General features: G+C 34.8%; 1 protein-coding gene across 1 annotated transcript; it reads left to right on the forward strand.

Annotated features, from left to right (window-relative positions):
• Positions 1–2,832: 2,832 nt before the first annotated feature.
• LOC126814667 (uncharacterized) lies at positions 2,833–26,837 on the forward strand. The gene is made up of 26 exons (XM_050539974.2): positions 2,833–3,154; positions 7,136–7,235; positions 9,988–10,132; positions 10,782–10,839; positions 10,968–11,073; positions 11,270–11,358; positions 11,530–11,641; positions 12,245–12,376; positions 12,668–12,955; positions 13,342–13,569; positions 13,959–14,102; positions 14,418–14,527; positions 15,699–15,826; positions 16,116–16,237; positions 16,436–16,568; positions 16,920–17,038; positions 17,369–17,509; positions 18,346–18,978; positions 19,385–19,541; positions 20,192–20,295; positions 21,019–21,150; positions 21,877–22,011; positions 23,046–23,228; positions 23,579–23,786; positions 24,470–24,764; positions 25,278–26,837. The coding sequence occupies exons 1-26, from the start codon at positions 3,071–3,073 to the stop codon at positions 25,281–25,283; spliced, it is 4,092 nt and encodes a 1,363-aa protein (XP_050395931.1). The 5' UTR covers positions 2,833–3,070; the 3' UTR covers positions 25,284–26,837.
• Positions 26,838–27,802: the final 965 nt, after the last annotated feature.

The raw sequence follows: 27,802 nt of genomic DNA on the forward strand, positions 1-27,802 counted from the left end.
TCCCTGATTATACGAAAAATCGCGTTTTTAGCTTGTGGACCTTATATAGGTCATAATTTTTATCCGATTTAAAAAACCGTATTATTATATCACCGTTACACCCTAAGGAAGGTTGAGTTCGAATTTGGGGAAAATCGGACCAAAATTGCCTGACAAAATGGCCGACGTTTGTACACGAATAGTGTAAATATAGGTTAAATCAAGGTTGTGGACCCTGTATGGGTCACAATTTTAATTCGATTTTGATGAAACTTGAAATGCATGTTTGTAACCTAAAGATCTTGGTTCCTTTCGATATTGTCGCTATCGGATCGTAACTTCCTGAATTATGGCACCTGATTATACGAAAAATCGTGTTTTTAGCTTGTGGACCCTATATAGGTCATGATTTTTATCCGATTTAAAAAAACGTATTATTATATCACCGTTACACCCTAAGGCAGGTTGAGTTCGAATTTGGGAAAAATCGGACCAAAATTGCCGGACAAAATGGCCGCCGTTTGTACGCGAATAGTATAAAAATTATAGTGTAAATCAAGGTTGTGGACCCTGTATGGGTCACAATTTTAATTCGATTTTGATGAAACTTGAAAAGCATGTTTATAACCTAAAGATCTTTGTCCCTTTCGATATTGTTGCATATCGGATCGTAACTTCCTGAATTATGGCCCCTGATTGTACGCAAAATCGCCTTTTTTAGCTTGTGGTCCCTCTGGAGGTCACAATTATTATCCGATTTAAAAAAAACGTTTGATTATATTACCGTTACACCGTAATGAAGGTTGAGTTCGAATTTCGTGAAAATCTGACCAAAATTGCCGGACAAAATGGCCGCCGCTTGTACGCGAATAGTGTAAAAATATGGCATATGTCAAGGTCGTGGACCCTGTAGAGGTCGCAATTTTAATTCGATTTTGATGAAACTTGAAATGCATGTTTATAACCTAAAGATCTTGGTTCCTTTCGATATTGTCGCATATCGGATCATAACTTCATGAATTATGGCCCCTGATTATACGAAAAATCGCCTCTTTTAGCTTGTGGTCCCTCTGAAGGTCACAGTTATTATCTGATTTTAAAAAAAATTGAATATATCACCGTAACACCATAATAAAAGTTGAGTTTAAATTTCCTGAAAATCAAACCAAAACTGCCGGACAAAGTGGCCGCCGCTTGTACGCGAAAGGTGTAAAAATATGGTATATCAAGGTTGTGGACCCTGTAGAGGTTACAATTTTAATCCGATTTTGATGAAACTGGAAATGCATGTTTATAACCCAAAGATCTTGGTTCCTTTCGATATTTGCGCATATCGAATTGTAACTTCATGAATTATGGCCCTTGATTGGAGGAAAAATCACTTTCTTTTTAGCTTGTTCTCTATCCATCTCTCAAAAATGTGGGCGTATCCTGCCTGGCAGCCGCTGGTTTTGCTTATGCTTCAGTTAGGGCCGTAACTAGCTCAGAGCAACGAGGGGCGGGAAGAGTTCTCAGGGATGCTGTAAAATTGACGGACAATGTATATCTATTGTTTTTATGGTCGACAATTTTTTCACGAGGGGGCCGAAACTTTTTGCAGGAGGGGGATGGGGGCTTTGCCCCCCCCCCCCCTTGCGCTCCACTAGTTACGGGCCTGGCTTCAGTATAAGTTCACGATATTCTGGGCGAATTTAGAAAGCAATGAACATAACATGTTTCACACAACATCCCAAAGTGACAAAGCAAGTGGCATTCCATTGATGTTCAAAAGAAGACCACCATAGGGGATATTTGCTAAATACATTTTGTATTAGGTTCATGTTGAAGTTCGTTGATTTTAAACGTTTAATTCATTTTCTAATCTATCAAAATACCCAAATTAATTTAAAATTAAATTATAGGTATTACCCCCCTTGAACCTTTCAATATGGCAACTTATTAAATTATAGATTGTATTAAATTATAGATTGTATAGATGACTTATAACACATCATCAATCTATATTATAATAATTTCAACAGCTTTTACAAGAAGAAATTTTTACTCCACACAGTCTATGAACACGTATAGGAGTTAATAATAAACTTCTGGTATCTGTTTTTCAAATTAAAAAAGATGATATCCACACAGCGATCATAGCCGACAGTAGCTGTTTTCTTCATATACACAAGTGGATCTTGATTAGTTCAACATATTTGGTATCAACATATGTAGGCTATATACACTAAACCTAAGCTACGTACCGGACCTGAATAAATTAAAATTAAATTTAGTAGAAAAAGAATCTTCTTTAAAGGGTTAAATTTTAGTATAACACGTGCCACCGAGTAATAAAGTTTGGCCCAACACTCAATATTACTCTGGAACAATCGCAGGATTATGATTATTAGTAAATATATAATTCTAGTCTGCATATATCACTATTGAGTTTGTCACGTTTACAATATCCCAAACTGTTTAACAGAGAAAAGTATCGAAAAATTATTTTGAAAACACTGATACCTAACAGATTATCATTTAAGATATTTATTTTACTTGCTCCGCTCTGCAGTTTTTTTTTTAAAATTTATATGGCGTTTATGAAAATAATTTCCGAAATATTATTATTTTATGAACTCAGACACGTAAAGATGGACGCAAGTTAACTTCAAATATTACATAAGAATACGCGAATCGTTAAACATGTCCGTTTACACTCTCTAAATTTTATTCTGGCATAATGTTCTGTTGGATTTTATCGTATATATGTTTAAATCTATTGGATAAAACTGTATAACCTATCTAAGAGCCTACATTGAGGTGATGTAATGGACGGATATATATTTTACATGTTTGTATATGAAAAGTCTTTACATTTATTTATATCTTGTCTAATATCAGTTGAAAGCTTGGACTATTCATATCAATACAATATCACCTAGTGTAAGACCCTCACTTTCTACCAGAATAATAGATATATGATCTATCTCTACTCACCGATAGGCTATGATTGACATGACGGGATTATAGAGTTTTTCATACGGGGGAAAGTCGTATAAAAGTTGGGTGAGAAAGTGATTATATTTGAAATCAGAATGGTGGAGATTGCAACATGGAGTTGAGGATACTGTTATACTGCTACATCACTGTAGTAGTACTTGTCCAACATGTGGGCAGTAGTGACCATTCTCTAGCTGTAAGTATTTAATAATGTTATTATTTACATTCTTATAACCATACGTCCATATATGAACACCGAAGGGACTTGACTGGAAAGAATGAAATTAGTGACATGTTTATTCCCTGTGTAATGTTTAATATTGTCTTTAAAAAAAAAATAGTTTCTAATGGTAACAGAATAGGCAATAAGATAAATCAAAATTAATAATGTTTGTTGATTTACAAATATAAATATAAACCAAGAAGTGTTTACTATAGTGTAGTCCAGCGTTTCGGCCAAGGAGGTTAAGGCCAAAGAGGTTAACTAGTGCTAAATGGGGCTAACTGATTGGGGTTAGGTTTAGCCGTTAGGTTTAGTATTAATGTTAGGCTTAGCCGCTACGGTTGGGGTTAAAATCCCCTGTGGTCGATACGTTGGTGGCCGAAACGTATAGTACATTATTATATACAATATAACCTATATACAACCATTTGAACAAGTACGCAAACAAACTTATAAAATTGAATATACACTTGAATAGTATGTCAAAATGATGATTAAGACGGATGTGATATTTAAGAGGAGATGAAGATGAAATATATCCATTGCTAATATGTAATTAATGAGTTCATCAGTATTTAATGAGGGGATGTTTGGGATGCGTCAACAATTTCAAACGTGATCTAAAGAATTAGCAAATCAATATCGGTTGACCTTTACAAGTTATCTTTGAGATATCAACAATGTCACGGGGAATCTTTATTTCCTCTAAATTTCAATTTCGTTACTTTTAATTTAAGGCTCCAAAATCTGGGTCTAACCTATAAAATATTGACTTTATTAACTGTTTATTAATGATCAAAGTATGTACACCGCCCCGTTATATTGCACTTTAAGACGGTAGGCCCAACTCATTATTTGGCATGCATTGGGCGGCTTTTGAATAGACAGAATGTCAACCCAGGATTATATTACAGTGCGATATTTTTCTTTTGTATAGTTTCAATAAAACCAGTTGCTCAACCCAAATGACTCAAATGAAATGGTTGGTATAGGATTATTGTAAAATATATAAGCATATAGTTTAGTTCTTTATAAGCTAATTGTTATAACATTAAAAATAACAGTCGATAATCTCAAACAGGGGGTAAGTGAGAGAGCCGCAATGACGAGCTTTACGTCAAGGTTTTGAGTTTTTGCGCCCCTTGAGTTTTTGTGCCCCCTCGCAAGTTTAAAAAAAAAACCCGGCGGTTTCAATGTGGTTTTCAACATTATAATCATAATCATAATGCTTACTCAGTGTCAAACATATACCGTGCGTGGGTCAGATATGATACAAATCGATTCTAGCATGTTCCACACAGTCCGTTTTCATTAGTCCGGTCGATGCAGAAAAGTAGAGGGTTAAACTCCATTTTATGTTGGAATATATTGACACCTTCTAGAGTTCGGAGCTTTTTGAAAAAATTTTAACAGAATTTTTCCAGAAAACACTGACAGATAAAAAGGCTATCAAAGAGTCATTCACATTGCGGACTAGTTACATATGATGTAGGTAGCTTGTGATCGAATTGGATTCTAGAATTTGTATCCAATTTAATTAAATCCCACATGTTCCATTATTTCCATAAAATCTGGGACGAGTTTGATTTTTCCCAAGATTCTTCAATTCCAATTACATGTATACTGAAATTTGACACCATGGGTCTTCTGTCAGACGTGGAGAGTAGACGTTGTCAAACCGGTCGCCACATCCTACGTACGACCGACCAATGCATCTTTTCTTACTACATATCTTAGTAGCCCTGTGATCTTCTAGAATTTGTCTCTGGTTGTCTTTGCTCTACCTTCACGTTGTGTATTTACTTCTTACTGTTTTCTTAAGACGTTTGTCTTTCCAGGAATAACAATGCAACAGTTCGTTTTTACATTTTATATATCATAGCTGCTTACATATGGTACAATGTATAATAAAATAAAGTCATTCTCTCAAACCTCATCCAGCCAGACTCGCTGGGCGAGTCTGCTGATAGAAATTGCGATATCTTTTCCCTTCTGGAATCAAGCTGCTGTCTAGGAACTCAGATGGTAATCTCTCCGGAATCAAATGAAATCTGACTTTAAAGTTTGCCGAGGACCCGAGAACATCACGCACAAATTAGTATATTGATGACCCTGAACCTGTGCATTTAATGATTTGATTGGTCCCTTAAACCAAATGGTGCAATAGGTAAATTTCCAATCACACGTAAATTTGTTGACACATAGAACCAGCTATGTTTTGGTTCTATAACTCTTTTTATGTGTCAACCTGTCACTTGTATTTTTAGTGCATATTTAGTACAATTGGACAAAGACATTAATTAACGCAATATAATCCACCATGAATTATAAGAGCAAAAATTCTAGCAATATTGCTACAGAAATAGCTGCTTTTACAATGTAGTCCTTCATAACTTTCGAAATGTCCCCATCTCTATTGTTGTTCCGGACATAATGAAACTGTCATAGCATATCTTGCAAAACTAATTTTGTATTTTAAAGAAACCCTTTATCATACATTTATAATTCATGCAAACACAAACATTGATGATAGTTCTTTGACAGTTTTAGAGATTTCTCTTAATCAGCTGTATGATTAGGAGTTTTGATAAATGCCAGTCTTCGTTATTTATTAGGGTTTCAAATATTTTGAATGTAAACGTTAATTATGTTACCAGGCTTTTTATTTACATTCATAGGCGTAGGGGCTCGATGACAGTTAGGGGGGCAGAACCCAAAATGCCCGAAAAAAATTTCGGGTTTACAGACAGCAGCGACCTTGTATACCCCCCCCCCCCTCCCCCAAAGACAATTTTGGAATATTTGACGGCTGCAAACACGTTTTCCTGCTATTGCAGCAGTTGAACAAAGCAACTTCAAAGTGGTCTAATATAGCCTAATTAAGGTGACTGACTCGGAATTCCAATCAATCGTTTACAGTCCTCGAAGACGGGACCGTTAGGAAAAATTTTGAAAATTTAACTGTCGCAAACGCGTTTTCCTGCTATTTCAGCCGGTGAACAAAGCAACTTCAAAGTGGTCGAATATATATTATAGCCTTATTAAGGTGGCTGACTCGAATTCCAATCAATCGTTTACAGTCAACGAAGACGGGACCGTTGGGAGAAAATTTTGAAAATGTAACTGCCGCAAACGCGTTTTCCTGTTATTCCAGTCTGTGAATACAGCAACTTCAATTTGGTCCAATATAGCCTACCTGGCTGACCCGAATTCCAAACAACCAATCAATCGTCGCGCGGTATATGGAGGCTTCACCCTCCCGGAGAAAAATTTGAAAATTTAATCACCGTAAATGCGTTTTCTGCTATTCTAGCCCGTGTAAGCAACTCCAAAAGTATCCAATGGTTTTGTAACTGAAATCCCACTCTGAATTCTAACCATCCAATCAGACTGTTACATCTGCATTCACAAATAATAATCGATGCCTGAAAAATGTCGCACAAAGTAGAATGGCTCCAGACAAAATGTTTTAATCCATAGTCAACTCAGTACAAATTCGTGATATTCAATTACAAGAAAAGTAAAATTAGTGTTTTATTAGGGCTCGGTGACAGTTAGGGAAGCAAAACTAGAAATGCCCGAAAAATTTCGGATTTATAGACAGCGGCGCCGGTTTTCTTTGAGAGGCGAATGACCCGCCAAGAAAATTTTGGAATATTTGACGGTCGCAAACGCGTTTTACTGCTAGTTTCTCTGCCGCTTTCCGGCCCGATGCCCGTTTTTCGGGCAATACCTATTTTCGGGCAATACCGTTTTTTCGGGCATACCTATCATAAGAGAGCTTCGGGCATATTTTCGGGCATATGCAGTGGACAAGAAAAAGACGAGAAAATACTTTTCGGACAGTGTGGATCTCATAGAAATAAGTTAGTTATAACTATAAGATTGGGCCCTGGTTATTACAATTCATCACAATCCCCATGAACGTAACATTATATGTTTTGTCTTTCCCAGAAACAAGATGACGTGCCATTGGTTCGTCACAAACGAATGATAATCAAGGACAAAGAATGGACCAATGGAATAGTTCCTTACATATATGATACGAGTATTGGTATGTATCAATTTTTATCGACGATAATCAGCTTTAATTACTCGATGTAACTTTGAAACGAAAAAGTAAATGGTCGTACCCAGACTTTATATCAACAATATTCGCCCAGGACCATTTACCCAATACCATCCAATACCCCCCAATATTAACTAAAGACTACCAAATACCACCACGACATACTAACGTATTATTGCAGTGGAAAACTATATAGTCCGGGAGCTAAGTGGGTTTTGTTCAACATGGAATGTGCGGAAGGTTTGGTATGCTAGTGGTGTTTGACTAGGTTAGGAGATCCCAGCCCAGGACCATTTACCCAATACCATCCAATACCACCCAATATTAACTAAAGACTACCAAATACCAGAAACCCAATTCTTAAGTTGCGCCAGTGGTGGGTATGGTAGGAGGAGTCAACCATAGTACCCCCCCCCCCCAAAAAAAAAAAAAAAAAATTATAATAAATAAATAAAAAATGGTTTATTCAACATGGAAGGTACAAGTTTTACTTCAGTGGTTTTGATAGAGGATTGTGCCCTAAATTAGAAAATATAACTTAAGAATGGGATTTTTGCTAGAGAGGCCACTTAAGAAGAGATCAAATGTCACCAATTAGCAATTTTTCGGTTTTGAAAGTTTGATCAACATGAAAGGTGCGAGTGTGAAACCAAGCCTAAATTGTGCGGAATAATATCAGAAATCATTATCATCAACTTAAAGTGCACATAAGATGGGGGAAAAAACGACTTTGCCAATTATCGAAAACACTCTTAATCCCCTCAGACGCCAGTGACGTCACAGTGACCGAATGCATATTCGGAATGTTTATTCCTTAATTACGAATCATAATTACTTGTACAACAACTGACTTCCACTTTTCAGCGAAATTAAGGTCAAATAAATACGATGGACTTGTATTTGTCCGGGAGGCCATTTCAGAAGGGCCTTGGTTCGATGTGACTCCGATCGTTTTTACCTGAAATTGATTGTTCCACAGAAAGCTTATACAATTTGCTACCAGATGGTGCCATTAACTGTGGTTCGTTGACTTAGATCGTTCTTCCCCGGGACTCCTCGTATATACTTTTTAAAAAAAGGAGGGGTATTCAGAAACAATACAAAACTGCGGAAATACACTGCTGTTTTTATTAGAGGTAACAAGTGTCTGTTAATAACATATTAAACGGTTCATATGGGCGGCTTATCTGACGGCCCTATTTCACTCGCAAAGAGACACACCGTCAAAAGTGAAAATGGACGTTTTTAATTTTTGTCTTAATAATGAGTAATTTCTCCACCAATCCTCGACATTCAGCAATTCGTCGTGGCATACTTCTAATCAATCGTCCAATCACAATTTAGGGCAATCTGACCCACTCCCCTTGCAGTGCCACGGCCAATTCTTGCAGTGTTGTCGGTTGACGTTGACGTAGACGAACACGTCTCCCGATCAAATTAAACGTAACACACTAAAGCAAAGATGCGCTAAACAGAAAATCTTATGCAAGAACCGATAGGAAAGCAAACATGGATAGATAAACCAGCACGCGGCAGTTTTCATCAACCCTTCCTTGAAGTGTCAAATTTGACAATGATCCCCTCCCACGTGTATGGCGCTATTGCGTGTCCGTATGTGCAGCTCAGTGGTTCTGTTGGGGCGATAAGTTCTTCATCTGTGAACATACTCTCAAAGCATGTCAAGTGTCCACGACTATTTATCATATCGCAACCTGCATAGGTATTTGCATTTCAATATCCCCTACTTTTTTTGAAGAATATATATTCAAATCTGTGCATCTCTTCTTATGCATGAAATTAAAATATTTAAAGGCGGTGGTTTTGGTTGAACAAGTAGAGAGTTAACAATAGATATACTGTATTATTAAAATCAGCACTGCGTGGTTAATACACTATTCACATATTAAACTTTATTTTTATTGTTCGGGTGAATTGATTTTTGTCTACATTTATAATAAGATTTCACCTGTAAACAAACAATAGGTAATGCAGCTAAAGATTTGCAGACAGGTCGTGTGAAAATTTTAGATTTTTATTGTGCGTAGTCATGGCACAATGCCTATCTTGTCACAATGATTATTCAGTAATACGGTCTATAGCTAATCTCTGTTTCGTTGAGGAATATTGGACAATAACCTTCTCGTTTTTGTTCTATTTGATTTATATTTAAAATTATATTATTCTTGATCTTAACGTTTTAAAAAAATGCATACATTTACATTTATTAGAGTTTATCACTTTGTAAAGCTTTATATCTGATCATTTAAAGTCTATACAATAACTTTGTTGTTAGGAGTAGTGTTATTAAGTTCCCTGTTAGTGACTGATGGGTGTATAGAACGGGCTTTAACATTTATTAAATATTTACCTAGGATTATCAATCTAGTCAAAACATTTTTTTTTTCTTTCTAGACTACAATGTATTTTCAAGTAGAAATAGTGGAGAAAACCCGGATTGGCTGTTTTAATCCATAAATAAAAATAAATAAAGACGATTTGTTTAGCTATCTCAATACGATAATCAATTCATATAAATTACAATTTTTATAATTAATGTATGAGGTTGGAACACACAAACTTGGTCTTTGTCCTAGTATTGTTATTTCATAATAAAGTGTCCATTTTCCAAATCTTTGGCACTGCACCTAAAAGCATAATTTGACTGAAGTATTCTGTTATTTTTACCTTTATTTCTAACTTACTGAATATTATGCCTTCAATGTGTTTTTTTTATTAGATGCAAGCGCGAAAAATGAAATTCTTGCCGCTATTGATTACGTCCAGAAATATACTTGTATAACGTTTGTACCACATACGAATGACACTCGTTCAACCTATAACCTAGACCATGATGGTTATGTTAGATTCGTCAATAAAGGATCGTAAGTATTAGTAATTTCTCCAAATACAAACTGTCATAAATAAATGACTTCCAATTTTCACCAAATTAATCCACAATCCCACCTGACCACCAATCGACAGGTGAATCCAGAATTGTTAGTTAAACTGGTAACTGTGCGCAATGACCCCGTCGGACATTAAAATTCTCTTCTCTTCAATTACCACTCATTCCAGAACACAATTAAATCTAGTCCTATTCATAATTGTAGATAGGCTAGTAGATGTACTTTATTACCTAACACATTCTACAGTAGATATCGCTTGTGTGATAAATTTCACATTCTACTGAGCGATATCTACAGTGGAGATATCGCTTTATATGAATTTGATTTATACCCAAAAAATTATATTTATTTATTTGTGTGTAAGGGTTGCGTGATAAATAAAATCTTCTACTCTTTTTATATCTAAAGAATATCAACACTCGTCGATAAATTAACAAATAAAACTCGGCAAGGCTTCGTACATTATCGACTTGTGTTGATATACCTAGGGTTTCCACAAGGTTCATACCTCGGGGTGGCAATTTGTTTTGTTAGTACAAATGAACATTAGTCGATCATACATTTGAACCCTCAAACTGAATACTGATTTTTTTGTAATATTACTAACATAATGTATATTTTGTAGGTGTTATGCTGACGTGGGCAATAAAAGACATCGCCAGGACTGTTCTTGCTGCGATAGGGTAAACATTTAACATATAATATTTCTTGCGTTTTTTTAGAATTTCTAATTTAAAAGTCAAACATTAAGAAGAAATATTTATGTAAGATTCCAATCAGTTCTTACAGAAATATTTAATATTTATTTCAGTATTCTTGTGTTCACGAGCTCGGCCATGTCCTTGGTCTGTTCCACAGCCATCGTTCCAACCATGCCGAGGGTTGGATCAGAATTAACTGGAAGGAGATTAGACCAAGTAAGTATTGCCACCCAACCAAAACGTAAATGTAGGTTTTTTATATTAATGATTTAGTAGAACAAAAGCTATGATCATAGGAGACAATGAAATGATTATAATAAACTGATGAATAATGTTTATTTAGAATTTAATTTGAATTGTTAGACACTACTTATTTGTTGGACAACATTAATGTGCTTGTATATTTTTGTAGATTATCTGTATGTCTATAGGATTGAACCAGAAGACAATGTGGTAGATTATATGTATGATATGACATCTATGATGCATTATCCAGTTCATGTAAGTAATACATATATCAACATTCTATTGTTACTGTTGGGATAAAATAGTGTGGTGAAAAAGACCACACCATTTTGAATAAAATGGATGTACAACAATTCTAATTCTGTGTGAATTGCAGGACATTTCATTAATTCATATACATTTGATAAACGTTTAACCTTGTTACAGATGTACAGAAACAGTTATAGACCAACAATGAGTAATCTAATCCGCGGTCTTCCCACAGGAACAAGTAGATTTTATCCATTACGTGATATCAATTGGTATCATAGATGTGCAGGTAAGATATATCGTAAAATTATATTATTAATCAAGATCAATCTGTTGTTGAAAGGAAACGTGAGTAATTTAGACCATATTATTTGTCCTCGAAGCAAGTGCTGTAGTTTCGATTCCACCTCTATATGTGGGTTTTCTTTGCGTTCTCCTGGTTCCGGTCACGCAAGCGAATTATTCCAATATTTCAAATATACCATAAAGGTAGTCTCCAAATAAACTAGTCTATTTTCCGTGGGCGTTAACATCTGCTTCTCTTGTTGAGTGGACGTTAAACTCTGTCGAGATAATATGCGCCTTCAGAATCTATTTACAAGTAGTACGCATTTTACATTTTGTATTGTGGTTTTGAAGGAATTGCTTGAAAGTTTTCAAAAATTAGATGAGTCGAGAATTATTTTGAATATACTGTAAGAGATTAATTACACTTATTCTCTTGTTGACCCGTCTTCATTAGCCCAGTTGGTGCAGAACAGTAGGACGTTAAACCCCATTTCATTTCTCATGTAGAATGTGATAGTACCCATTTAAACTGTGTATCAGTCAGAAGGTCTACCAAATCGTATATACATGTATATTATATAATGAACGTTTCCAAACTTTTCAGCTAGAATGTGTAATTGGTTAAATAAAATATGTGCTAATGATGGTTTTATAACAACCGTAAATGGAGAATGTGACTGTATGTGTCCACTGCATTTAGATCCTGCAACCAGCTGTAATACCTTTTTAAAACGAAGTAAGTCCACCAATAATAGCTTTCCTTGTTTTTAACAAAGATCTTTTTGCATTTGGTTAAAGGACTCCAAACATGGTTTCGAAAAACAAATAATAACTTAGCTGCTGCAAATGCGAAAGGTGTAAAATGTTCTTTCGGGCTTTGTGTGCTCTCTTTGTCAAAAAGACTTAATGATCAACAACCTAGAATCGAAGTGACCTTCCGATTATTAAATCTCTAGCAGTAGCTAGGTTACTTGCTGCATAGATTTAGAACATATTCTTTTACAATGTTAAATCTTTTAATTTCAAGGAAAGGAATACAAATGGCCTTCAGGTCACTATACACTTATAGCAGCACATACTGGATGTCCGGACGGTCGATTTGACGAAGGATCTCTGACACATTGGAGTGATGGAAGAAATTGGCATAAATATACATGGTCTGAACCGAAGGGTAAACGACTCCACTTAAAGGGCGCACACACGTGGAAACGCCACACCTACTACTTCTGTACGAGTAAGAATTATTCGCCATTAGGTGGAGGTTGGCCGAGAGGTTCCTATTGTATATTGAGAAAAGGTGGCGAATGTCCAATAGGTGAGTTAATCATATTGTTGTTAATAGCAAAAGACGCGTATCACCCCTTGACAGTATAACTGATAGGTTAATCATCACTATTAAAATTCACAGAACAAAAGCACGGCTTTCAGTAGCCTCCTCGCGTATTCCAACAATCACTCATGTTGGGATATTAATGTTACATTTTTCAGGACTAAAGTCATCTTCTAGGGGAGCTAGCATACCCTTGTAATCACTTTAGCGAACGATTTAATTAACTATAGTTCTCTGTTTTACTGATGGCCGCTAAACGAATCTTTCCAGAACAATAAGCCAATTCAGGCCTTCGCTTTCTTTATTGCCATGTGAATTTAGAAAATAGAAAAACCTTGGTTTGAATTATTTGATTGATTTTGATTTGTTAGGTTTTAAGAGTGGATTTATTCAGTTTGATAATGAGATACGCTCTAGAAGGATGAATAACAGCCATCACGGTGAACTTCCAGACGGTGAATATGGAAAGGATACATTAATTCAGTTTTGCTGTCGTGACGATGGTCTTGAATCTCAACCAATTGAATTGCCTAATGATAAACCAATGATCCTGTTTCAAGCTAAACTTCTAGGTGGTGATTCTTGCCAGGTAGTCAGTGGTATGTAGTATAATAATATACTTCCTTTACATTCCAGCTATTAATGAACTCAATCTTCGTATGGCCGATATCTTGATATCATGTATTTAACAGATGCAAGATAGGATGCACCGCATGATTACTCTCTCGGTCACTCGGTACCGCCTCTCGTTTGACTCCTGTCCGTGGATGTACTTTGCAGATCTACTTGGTAGATTCTCGAACTATAGGGAGTGAAAAACCTGGTATCATTTTTATTTTATCTTGATTTACGAGTAAGTTACGGCTGTTCGTCCTCGAATTTCCCCCCAATGTGCCCATTTGACTGGTATTGTGACTAAAGAAAGACTGATTGGGTTTGATAATGGGCGTTGGTGGTTTTCATTTCCTTGCCTGGTTTTTATTTTCAGGTATGTCGCATCTATTGGAGTTTTTCGTGTTTGATAATATTGATAATGGTATATCTCAGTTGAATGGAAGTATACCCAGAAGTAGCATCTATAGAGGCCGTGAATTTCTTATATATTATTGTTACTACGAACCATTAGACTATAGTAAGCAAATCATATACGTCTTGTACGTCTTTTCCCATTTGAAATTCGGTGCAAAACATACAGACAATGATTGCTATCCAAATCCGTTTAAAAGTTTCTTTTTCGACATTTACACCACAAGCAAAGCACAATAATATGCCTTTTCTAGTTAATTATCTTGTAATAATATTATCTTGTAAATTTATTATTGAGTACTGTTCAGTGAACTTCCTGAATTGTTATACTTAGAATATTATCAAATGGGACATATACTACATGGGTCTTTTGCTTATAGAAAAACACAGAATGATGTAACATAGACCACTATATTTTTAGATTGTGGCAAGGTGATTTATCTAGATGAATTTACAACTGAAACTGTTATAAACTCACCAAATTACCCAGGGAATTACAGTAGAAACATGGAATGCCATTGGCTTATAAAGGTGTGTTCTTAAAGTTGTTACAGGGAAAGTTCCAGTTTTGAGTGTATAAAAGGTCGCTTGAGCAAATAAAATATTAAGAATAATCCGTTACGCCTTGTAAACTTACAAACGCAACGATCACTTGCTCAACTCTTTTACAACGAACAGCCGAGAGTACAGCGAAATGTTGTCAATACGCACGCGTCTGGGTTATAGACAGGTTTATCCTGACTTAAAATACAGATGTGACGTCACCCTTTGATGTTGGCGTACCATTATTTCAAATAATCGTACGGGCAACTTGCCAATAGTACTTTATTCATACCAGTGAGATATTGGACTAGTGTGACGTAAAAGCTCGTGCGGAGTGTCAGTATTTTAAGATGTTTAATGGTCTCGAGCTTACGACATTGCGTAATATATTGTAAAAACATTCGGGCCTACGGCCCTCATGTTGTTACAATATATTACTTAATGTCTCGCTCTCGACCATTAAACAATACATAAGGTGATTGCTAGTCAAGAAACTCGTCTTCATATCCACCTAATAACTGACCATCGTTATCTGCGATTCGTCATTATTATCTTTTTCCCACCCTACCATTGCCATAAATATTTTAATAAACTAAATATGACCAAAATTTACTTTCTGATGACACATAAAAAATAAATTAATGTAAGTACCTCTCCATTTATTTATAAGGGGTGTTGTGTACAGACCAGGCTATCCGGCCTATCCCCTAAGCTACTGTGAATGATACAGCTTTATATTTTCGGGGTTTATTGAGCTAATGTTTTTTTTTTATTATTTTGACGAGGCAGTGCAAAGTATGATCAGTGTTTAGATATATATTACACGTTGACGTACTGGGCCCTTATTCACGAAAACTTAAACTAAGTTACAACCGAAATTTTAAGAAATACTGCAACTTCATTGGATATATGCAAATTGATTTTACTGGTCAGCCAATCGAATTGCAGTATTTCTTAAAATTTCGATTGTATCTTAGTTTAAGTTTTCGTGAATAAGGGCCCAGGAATACATTTTTTCAAGATGGCTGCCAAGATTGGATGCACTGTGTCTCTTGTCTGCTAGTAGTTTGTAATTTTATATGGGTTTTTTTTATATGTCATTATTGTTCGTAATCATGTTAAACCGTGAAGGCTAATATATTTTAATCCATTTCTGCAGGCCCCAGCTAATAACCGACTTCTTCTAACATTTGAAGATTTTGATATTGAAGCAGGAACAACTGTATTAAAGCCATGTATAGATAAATTATCTTTAGGATTAGCACATACTGGCCAAACTGGCACTGCGTGAGTAGCTAAATATTGTCAGATTAGATATATAGTTTTAAGGAATTTGTCATTGCAATAGCCCTTTAATGAAAAACATAATTCGAATAGAAAGTATTCTTGATTTTTTTAAAGCACAGATCAACCTTTATATAGTTATGGCATTGTTCAGTGGATTCTAATTAAGGAAAACCAATACTAATGATAAGATTCCTATTATGGCTTGGGTCATCTTGATAGATTAAGGGTATCGATGCTGGAATAATGGTTTAACCTCTTAATTGTATTTTTTTTTTTAATTTAATTTCAGTATGTGTGGAACGTGGGAGAGAGGAAATTATCAGAGTATATTTAATACTATAAATATTATACTATGGACGTCTATGACAATACAGAGGCGTGGATTTAAAGCTAAAATATCGTTAATAACACGTAAGATAATGTTTATTATTTATATGTATAAATATAACTCTAATTCTTATAACAGATTATATAGTCCCATGATTTTGTTGCCTATTTTTACTTATGGTTTATTTTCATCTGATCAAAGCCTGCCTGACATTGTGGAATATGTTGTTGCCAGTTATTCAAATGAAATAAATGAATGTATTTGGTTTGGTTTTTTTTCAGCTGAAAGTATGTGTTATAATTTAGAAGATAAAGGATTAACATATCGGGGTAAAGTAAATGTAACTGAAATGTTTGTACCATGTCTACCGTGGGCTGAAGTAACACACTGTCCACATCATCCATTTAAACATGGGTAGGTTTGATCAACTTCCTTCTGAAAATAACAGCTTTAGTCAACTACATCGATACATATATATTCTATATCTCCCGTCAGTATCTGACTGGATAAACCTCGCTGAATGAAACCTATTTCCGGGCAATAACTAACAATCCTTGATGGCGGAATATGTTTAATTTTCTTGACGACTTTAGAATTGGGCACGTTTTAATTATTTTACACATCAAAATAAGAAAGGATCTCTGTCATATGTACACCGGTGTTTTGGCTAAACTAATTTTATTTAGAAAGCAGGCAAATACATTCCTATCTGAAACGAACAGGCAGAATGTTACTTATAAAAACATATTTTAATAATTGTTTCAGTGATTTTGATGATGGTTTGGAAGGTAATTATTGTCGTAATCCAGGTGATGGATTAAAACCTTGGTGCTATATAGAAAAAGATGGTTGCGAACGCCAATATTGTGACGTCTGCTTAAAAGGTACCAAATGTTGTTAATAGATCTGCATATCGGGTTCATTTTTCCTTTGTTATGTCATTTATTGGTAATACAATTAAACGGTAATATAAGCTGTGACGCCGTTACATTTATCTGAAATGGTAAAATAGTTATATATTGGTACAATATAAAGATCACTCACGCGAGAGACTGTACGAAACGCAAATTTCAATAAGTGTTATAATAAAGCACATTTACTGTGCCGTCAATAAATTGGATCTTGTGTTATATCTCAGGAAAAATGCAAGAAAAAACACATTTATTTTAGAACTATTATCCGGCAGCAACAACGATTTTGTAAATTTATTTTAGGTCAAGTTTATGATAATTTGGATAATTGTGAAGAGCTTGTAAAACAAGTGGAAAGATTTTGTCTAGAAGATGCTAGAGCAGCTTCTAATTGTGCTAAAACATGCCAATCACATTTACCACCTTTACCATTAGTTACTACAGGTAATTTACATACAATTTTAATGTAGAAACATACCATTTTAATGTACAGCATACAATAGTAATGTAGCAACATAAATCACAAACAAAAATCAAATTGATCTTTTAAACAATTGTGTAATAGTAAGTGCAGGGGGACTGCACCCCACACAATTTACACAAAAACAAATACACGGACAAGACATCATACTCAGGAAAACACAAACAGACAGACAATTCAAAAAAAGTGAATGGATCCGGGGGCTAGCCGTAAGCGTCCACTGCGCTGTACAGTTCCGGGTCTGTAGTGCCACAGACTTCACTCAGATTTGAAACCAATCAGGAATACAACCCAAAGAAACCATTGTACAATGCCAGCATGAGTCATGATCTGCTATATGCTACACGAAATACGAATGTAAGCATATGTAGTAAAATTCAACTATTCAAGTAACCACATCGGTGAAATGTATAAAAAAAGGGATGAGCCAGACAGAAATGGTGTTTAACATCAGCTCAGTACTAACTAGGTCATCTAGGGTTCAATACATCGCTTCCGCACATGGGTTGTTGGGAGTCGGAGAATCAGATTAACCGAAGAAAATTCATAAAACCTACTCCCCTATGATCTATACCACCCACCGCACCTACCCCCTTCCCCACCATTATTCACTTTTAGCCTCCCCCCCCCCAAACCATTTACCACCCCACCCCCTGAAAAGCATACAACAAAAAGAGATTTGGAAATAGAAGTTGTTTATACCTTTTTGATTTTGAAAATGTGCTTAGCTTTAGTCGTTTTTCAATAAGGGGGAATTCGTTAACTTTTTCAATAAGGGGGGATTCGTTAACTTTTTCAGAGTCAGAGATTGAAGCACGATGTCCTCCTCCATCTGATCTAAAAGATTCTGTTATTGTCGGAACAATAAAATCATCCTATAATGTTGGAGACACAATAACCTACAGATGTAGACATCTTAAGCGAGAATTCAATATGAAGTGTTTAAAGGACAGTAAATGTAAACAAACCATGGCAGAATTGCTGCAGACGTGTATCCATGACGGTAGATGTGATAGTGACGAAGAAAAGTTAACACTGCGCTGTTTGACGGACGACAGATGTAATTTGACCCGGGATCAAGAGCAAGTATCGTGCTTAATTAATGGGACATGTCATGAAAGTAGAGGAAAATGTTTAACGGAAAAGTGGTGTGTCAGTAATGGAGATTCCATAGAGACATGTCTGGACTTACGCGAGTGTCACAATGAGACGGAGGCCCATTTACTGTCTTGTTTGTATGGAGATGCATGTAATTATTCTTCTGTTGAAGCTGCTTTGGAAGAATCCTGTATTTCTCATGGACAGTGTTTCATTCCACAGGCTTTAAGACAGTCATGTTTGGTTGATGGTCGGTGCAATCACGCAGAGGAAGTGTTAACACGCTCGTGTTTGACGGACGGTAGCTGGACATCTGGTGGATTCGTATGTGGAGGTAGGAGTTAATTTCTTAAATTCTTACTTACGATTGCTATCTCAAGAATGAATTGAAATGGGTGTGTTAACATCCCACTATTCCGTCCCGGTGCGGTTTACCCTCGCCAGTGGTAAAAGTGGGAGCTCCTCGCCAGGATCAGGGTCTACTCATTCGGATGGGATGAACATCCGAATTCCCGCGTATACCTTGACACTTGCTGTCCGGGTAAAATTGCCGTCATAACACATAGTATGGCGGATACCTGTCTTCATTAGCTTAATCGGTACAGAAAAGTAAGAAGTTTTAACTTCATTCATTCGATACAATAAAAATCAAAAATCTAATCAGTGATCAAATACAGCGAACTTTGGTTTTATGTATTTAAGATTATGCCACCAATATCATATCTGTGTTTTTCATACAGAATGTCCAGATGGATGGTCTATATTCAGAAAACAATGTTATAAATATTTTAACCAAGGAATGTTATGGAATGATGCCAACCTATTCTGTCAAAAGAAAGGTGGTCAACTGACCACTGCAAAGGATAAATTAGAAGCAGAATTTGTCACGTCTATCAGGTTTGTACTAACATACCCTACTACCACCACCTCAGCAACTGTAGTTTTTTACTGATAATTTAAGTCTTCCAGTGCCCTAAAGCCATAAGCAACATAAATCGCTAATCTGAGAATGACTATTAGGTTATGTTGAACCCTAAACTTTGACTCTTCCACATCATTTTATATTTCCAGTTCACCTTTATTCAGTTGTTGACAGTTTAAAGGAACGGTCTCGAATGGATTTAGAAAATAAAACTGGTCAGTTCACAGGGAAAATACTTTGATAAACGTTTTATTCTGCATTATGCAACCACATGAAGTCCTTTGCGTTTTAGAAGAGATACAATCATTTAGTTTCCACGAGGTGTTGGCTATAATTCCCAAAATATCATGCTGTATAAGTGCAAGTCTTGCCAAAATGTCATTGATATTTGATCATCGCGATTATCATGTCTGGCATACAACTGGATAATGAAATTCCTTAAGTGTGTTGTGTAACTCTTGTTAAAAAAACATTTTAAAGATTTATAATCTTATTTGGGTCAGTGCATGATTCGTACATAAGTTATCTGTATTTGAAAACAATAATAAACACTCTTTATAGTTAAACCCCAAAGGCGTAAGTTGAGCTTAGTTGAAATTTTACAATTATTACACTTTTTCTCTAGAATACCTTTAAGGACGATATGGATTGGATTGACGGACTCGAAGAAGGAGGGGGAATTTGTGTGGTCTGATGGCACACCGGCAACATGGACCAACTTTAAAGCAGGTTCGATTTTCAGTTTATCAGTTGACCAATTCAGTCATGGTAAAACACGTAACTTATGGAATACCTACAGTCGCCAAATATCGGGAATTTACAACACGATTAAGACAGTGTATCCACAAAATATATAAATATATCACGATTATAATTTATACCTGATAACGTTTGATGGTAAAATAGACCTGTGGTTTCCAACCTTTTTGTATTTTGGGGGTCGCTGAAAATAGGAGACATATTTCGGGAACCACTAATGCAGAAATGAAAAACATTCTATTATAGTACTATATGTATAATTTTTTAAATGTAAATACTACAAATTGAAAATTCTATAGTTAAAATAAACAGAAACACCAAAGAACAATAATGCTAGAAACATATTCACAACTTCATTGTTTACAGATAGTTGGCTTTTTCGCAGACTGGCACCAGTCCATAGATCGGCGGTTGAAATACTGAAATAGACAATTGTAGAAATACGTTTAGGTTTGGCTCTGAATACCATTTTGCTGTAGATTATATTTAATGAAAATAAGTAGTCGGGTGGCTTAGTTCCGATTCAGTTGCACACGAAATATTAATTTCTATGCTGCATTGCGACCACTACATGTAGTTATTTATTGTAATATAATAAATATTAGTAATTTTATTGTGTTATTTAAAAAACGACCAAAACAAACACCATTTTCAGCCAATTTATATTTTATCTGTAATTGCTATTTGTTTTAGGGGCACCTGATAATGGGTTTAATCAAGAACATTGTGTGGCACTATTAGGTGAAGAATATAACAATCAATGGGAAGATAATTACTGTGGTCATTATTATCACCATTCATTTGTATGTAAAATTAAACCACAAGGTAAGAAAATATCACCCCACGAAACCCCGTCTTCAATGTCGATTATAACGAATATAGTCTTGGTTGAGAGAGAAAATGATCTTTGCGGTGTATTTAAAAATATGTAGAATGTAATTTAAACAATATTTTATTCAATACATTTACAGAATTTATATAATAAATCCAGGATACGATAACAAGTATTGAATGCTTATATACAACCTGCTTCCTTAGAATGAATCTTTAACAGATGTGCATTGTGCAACTGGCCATAGTAATATTGACACATATATTTAAATATAGTATAAAACATATTATGTACAATTTAGATGATATTTTACAATTTCTTAAAGGGACACTCCCACATTTTCATCGATTTATATTTTATTCAATTAATAATCTTTTGTTTGCCTTTGTTCAGTAATATTATTTTAGATCTAACATATAGGAATGCCCATTTAAAAGCACAGACTATAAAAAAATAAAAAGGGAAATGTTATGAACATCAGAGTGACAATGCCCTTATGCCAGTCGGAATAATTGTAATAATTGCTAAATGTGCCTATTAATTTAGTAATTAGGACCCAATTAAGCTTCGTTTGATAAAATATTCAAGATGATTTTAAGTATTGCCAATTTGTTTACATCTATTTATATACAGCCATATTTGTTTATATTAATTTATACACAACCATATTTGTTGTATTAATATATATACAACCATATTTTGTTTGTTGATCTTTTTAGAAAGGTCTATATGTACTGATAGATTAAATAATTGTCAGAAACTACTACTAGAAACACCAGCTATGTGTACTACACAACCAGCGTTTGCCTGGGCTGAATGTTCTGAAACATGTGGTATGTGTAACAAATACAAAAGTAAGTACTGTTTCTCTATCTTTGATCTGGTTTGCCCCCTTTTCATTACTAATCTGAAAAGTTGGCATGAATAATCTCTCCTGTTGTTCTTGTTCTTCTTGAGGGGCAACGCTCTTCGCAAAAAGCATAAGGCTCCGCGAGATCAAATATGATTGACATGAGAGATGGCTTCAATGCTTCGCCAATTCTAATACGATCGATACATCGATTGACGGACTTCGATTTTTGATATGATGTTACAATTCCAAGATGGCTGCGATGCCCGACCAATTCAAATACGATCGACGCATGTTACAATTCCAAGATGTTTTTCCATTAGTTCCTCCCGTGCTGATTGTGGTACGATCCTCCTGCATTTACGGTTAAAGTTTTTTTGTATAGCACCCCGCACTGAAGATTACCCTCACTGTTGGACTTGTGTTATGTTCGCTGGTTTGTCGTGTGTATTTTGTTTATTTGTGGCCCGGTCCTCCTGTACTTACTATTGTTACTATCAAACGTAATTATTTGAGGAAAAAATTATGTCGCTCTTTAAAGATGCATTATGTAAGCTAAATCTGCCTATTGCGGGTCTTCGTTTTGGCTCCAAATCTTATATAAACTATTATTTAAATATTTATTAACATGACAATTGTTAAGCCCATAATCAACCCTCTAGGTCATTGGAGTGGATAAGGATTTGTGTGTAAATAGTGACCATAGAGTACATAGTACGCGCCTAGAGCATGCATTTGTGATGGAAGGGCGCTTTACAAATATACATTATTATTATTATTATTAGATTAGAACACTTCGTCCATTATATGATTTAATTTAAAAATGGAGAAGCGAAGCTAAGTCTCAAATAACAAGTACCGTTGTTACGATAATAAAAAAAGCAATGCCACATATTGCCAAAACTCCAAACTGTGATAACTTCGTTCAGAATAAAATACTTTGAATGGAATTTTTAATATATTATCTATGGTAAATGAAAGCCCACCCATGGTCACTTTAAAAACTGTTTTTACCAATTGCATAATGTCATATTTTAGCTAGACAATGTACCATGCCACTGACACCGAAGAATACACAATTATATAGTAGACGTAGATTATTATATCGTGGACGTGCTATAAGATATGAGTGTAAAAAAGGTTATGGATTAACAGCTGGTAATTTAGATAGAGTCTGCAAAGCTGACGGTACATTTTCAGGCTCTCCACCTGTTTGTGTCGGTAAGTAAAGAAAATGGTAATAATTGGCGACTCCATTCGGGGCTCTAGACTTGCTCTGTCATATAGCTTAACAACAATCTGCTATCAATCCCAGATCTTAAAAATGTTATCAATACGAGAACTTAACTAATTGTCTGTCTGGTATTGGTATCTTTGCCCGGGTCGAGGCCGCAAACAGATTTTTAGCCAAAAATTAGTTGGTTTTGATGTGAATGATTATGCTCGCGTGTGTCTAATTAGAGCGTCTGGCATGGCATGCTTACCTTTGGGATTGTGTATTAGTATATTTTTAATGTCAAATATAAAACTACAAGATTTGGGTAATTTTTATTTTTATATTTTTTTTTAAGTCAAAGAGAAAACTACAACATATAACAATCAAGTTTATGTAAAGGATAGAGGTGCATATGGTGGAGTCTCTCACGTATTTACTGGAACAACAAAGGAATTGTTGATTCCAAGACGCGGTAGAATCTTAGAATGGCATTTTTATGTTGGCAATCCTGGTGAGATAGCCCTACAGATCTACAGACCACCAGCGAATAAAAATTCTTATAGGTAATTTATATTGAGAAAGAATAGGTTTTATACCAAAATAAAATCAGTTTATAGATTATGCTGGGGCATTACACTCTATCTCAAATCCATATCACAAAAACGTACAATCTAAAGTTACCGTAGTGACTGAGTCTAATTAAAAGATAATATTAATTTCATTTGGGGTTGAGGGAGGGGGGGAGTAGGGGTCTTTGATTTATCTTTGAATTATCACATTGTATGCTTCTAGTGCCTGATAGTGCAAGTTCTTTTTACACCAACAATGTACTCGAACCCAACAGAAACATAATTCCCCAAAACGCAGTACGGCAGACCAATACGCCAATTTAATAGATCAGTCAGTGCCCATGATCTGAACACCGGCTTCAAAATATATATCAGCTGTCAATGTGTTAAATATAGAACATCAAAAATAAAACGCCTCCTTTTAATCAAATTGGGGTTTAGGAGTGAGGGACAATAATCTTATTTTTTTCTGGAACGCACCGGTTGCATATTTATTTGAAAACTAGCTTAGTCAATTATTCAATTTTCTAAAATAAATAAATATTACTTCGGCTAATTTTAAATTTTAAAGAGATATGAGGTAGTTTGTCTTCCTTTAAGATAGATCTTTAACATGCTCCATTTATATAAAATTCACATTTCTAAAGTTCAATATATTCAATGTATTTTATTTTCAGATACACTTTAATAAGTTCCTTGTATTTAATAACAAAGACACGAAGATATGATATAATCAAATTACCAGCAGTAAATCAAACCCTAGTTGAAGAAGGTGACTTATTGGGTGTTTGGTATGGTACAAAGGATGCGGGTGTGTCTTTCGCTGCCTGTAATGGTAATTTCGACAAGGAGACTAATGCCATTAGAAAGGCCACATTTACCAAATCCAATTCTTTTGTTCCCGGTATGGAAGTTACCGTTTCTAATACCACCACGTGCGGCATATTCTCATTAAAAGTATTAATAGGCCCGGTAAGTAAATTGTATATAATCAGATGCACGGGTGTTAAACGACAAATCCCAGATATAACTATCATATTGAGTTGAGTAAAATCTGGAGCTCTAGGATACTTTTTCTAAACAATACAAACTGCAAGTTCCTATGTCCAGAAATGCAAGAGTCCAAATTGTTATGGTATTGTTACTTCCGGATTATCAAGTCACACAAGTCACGCATGCCCGTTAAGCAAATCTAGCGACAAGATCCGAAATGGCTAAATGTTTTACTTTGAATCACATCTTGGCGTCTGGTTCACTTACTTAAACCTAGGTTCATTTACGGTGTACTGTGGATTGTGGAATCTAGAAATGTTCTTGTAGTTTACAGAGAGAGAGTGTCAAACTTTACCCTAAATTATGTGCTAAATCATAGGTTTAATTTTCATGGGAATGACTGCTGTTTCAAAATCATATAAATATAATAATCTCCAAGACATACAGTACAGTGCACTTCATTTAAAAAAATGTCACTTTTCTATTTTACAGATTTAAAGCCTGGAAGTTCAGTAGCGCAACTTAACTATTTTACCTGTACGCAAGTCGGGTAACAATCAAAACGCTTCAACATAATCAATAATTGGTTTATATTTATAACACCGGTGAATTTCTTGGACTGTTGTACATATTTGTATGCTTTTTTTTCTCATACGGACTAGTAGTTTTTTGGATGTCATATATTATAATAAATATTCTCTCGAATAGGCGGCGGATTCTGTTATATATTATTGTTTGAAAGTTTATTTCTATGTCAATGGTGTAACGGGACATTAGAACTATAAATCAGAAAAAAAATATTTTCCTACCTGAAGATATTTGAATGAAATCGTTACTGTACATGGATGACAAGGATTAGTGGAGAGTGCAATGGAATGGTTATCAAAACATTCATTATTTTTTTTTAAATAGACTATTTAAAGATAATTTGCTCAACAGATAGTTGCTGGAAAATAATAGTTGTTACTAGAACAGTATACTTTGCCAGATATTTCAAGCCAATCGGGTCATAGATATTACATATTAAGCTGTGTAATAAATGATACGTCACTTTAATTGTTGGTTGGTTGTAGTCTCTGGCATGCGCTCAGTCACTGTTCAGCCTGTCATAATAGCATTCACTGTAAATACAACTCGCCAAATAGTGGTTGATCCTTGATAATAAATGACTTACCGAATGTATTTTGAGATTAATACAAAATTTGTGTTCATACTATTATTAGTCCTGATCATAAAAAAATATCGTAACTTTAGATTAAAAAGAAAAAAACACAATTGTCTATCCAACACAGGACCTAATTCTGCTCGAAGGAATCTTTAAGAGAAAAACATTGCTATAGTAGCATATCAACTGTTTTAAAACTTATTGTCATTGTTGATTTTTTAAAACTATTTCTTAAGATGCATTATGTAAGATATAGATAAAGAGCTGACTATATATTGGAAATTTCAGTCAAATTACTTTATTCTGAACGAAGTTATACGTGCTTGAAGTTTTGAAAATATAATCTCCATGGTCAAGTACCGTTGCTACGGTAATAGACTATGTCTCGATTATCCATTTTTACATTAAATTATTAAATGACGATTGGGTTTAATCCATGCAAAATCAATGTCATCCGATGTCCTAGAGAGTTGATTATGGACTTATCAAGTTAATAAATGACTAATTAATCATTATATAACATTAGAAGTCAAAACTAATACCTGTAATAAGCCGTCTTAGCTCTTACATAATGCATCTTTAAATAAAAGTATCTTCTCCTTGCATAAAGCATACGCAATTTATATTGATGTTCCTTTATTTTTCATTGTTGTTTATTGTTTTCCTAGTTAATATTCAATCCTTATATTTTACATCATAATAGTGCTTTGTATAATTATGTTATTTTAGATACTTGAATGTTAATGTAGGCCTGTTTAATGTTTATATTGTTTAACCTGTTATTAAAATCAAATCATATTTATAAATCTTATTATGTTGTATAATGCTTTTTATTTCTGTGCTTATTTCACTGAATTGTTTCACGAATAATAAAGATAAAAATGAAAGCTTAGTAGAGAATTTATATTGAACAAAGCAAAAAGTTTACATTAAAGGCACCTTAGGAAATGTATTCAAGTAACTTTAGCACCGTCACCAACCGGGTGATCGGTCACCATGCGGGAATTAAGCAAATGTAAACGCAATCCATGGTTTTTAATCGCTTGGATTCTAAATGCCTACGTATATTGTCATCGTTTACATCCACAGTCAGTCGGTCCTTCCTGTGTCTGTCCACGATGTTAAATGAAAAGTCTAAGATGTAAGCCATTTTTAAAAAATAAAATTGACTAAGTTATCGGGAAATCTTTACAGGATGTGTATTTAACAAAAGCCTGGAGGCAGAACACCATTAATTTCTCCATTGACTATAAATGTCTATAATGTTAATTCACTGGCGTACTTCATGCTGTAGCTCATTCCCTAACTTTCGTGGCACCAAATCAGGTAGAAAATAGAAATATAATGCATCTACATCAGTTCTATATCTATGCCAATCAAACAACACAAATAGACATGCAAAATAGCTAGCACATCCCAGATATGGGAAATTAAAGGTGGTCTTCATCCCTTTTGAACAATTTCTATATCAGAGTTATATCCCTTTAGTAACCAGATTAACTAGTAACCAACCGGGCGACTATCATCGTCCGACTGCGATCAAATGTTAAATGAATATATTGGAAAGTTCAGTTAAATTACTTTATTGTGTGTGTTTGCAGTTCTGACAACATAATCTCCGTTGTCAAGTACCACTGACAATGTATAGTCTCAATTATCCATTTTACATTAAACTATTAAATGACGACCGTGATTTAAACCACATGAAAACCGCGTTACGACCATCCGATGTTATCTTAATTTCTACCATTTATAATCACATAATGATCTAAATAAATGTTGTATTAAATAAATTACATGTATCTAAAACTGGACTAATAATATAATGGAACCCTGGCCACAATCTCCAACC

Source organism: Patella vulgata, chromosome 3, assembly GCF_932274485.2.
Source record: "Patella vulgata chromosome 3, xgPatVulg1.2, whole genome shotgun sequence".
Lineage (NCBI taxonomy): Eukaryota > Metazoa > Mollusca > Gastropoda > Patellidae > Patella > Patella vulgata.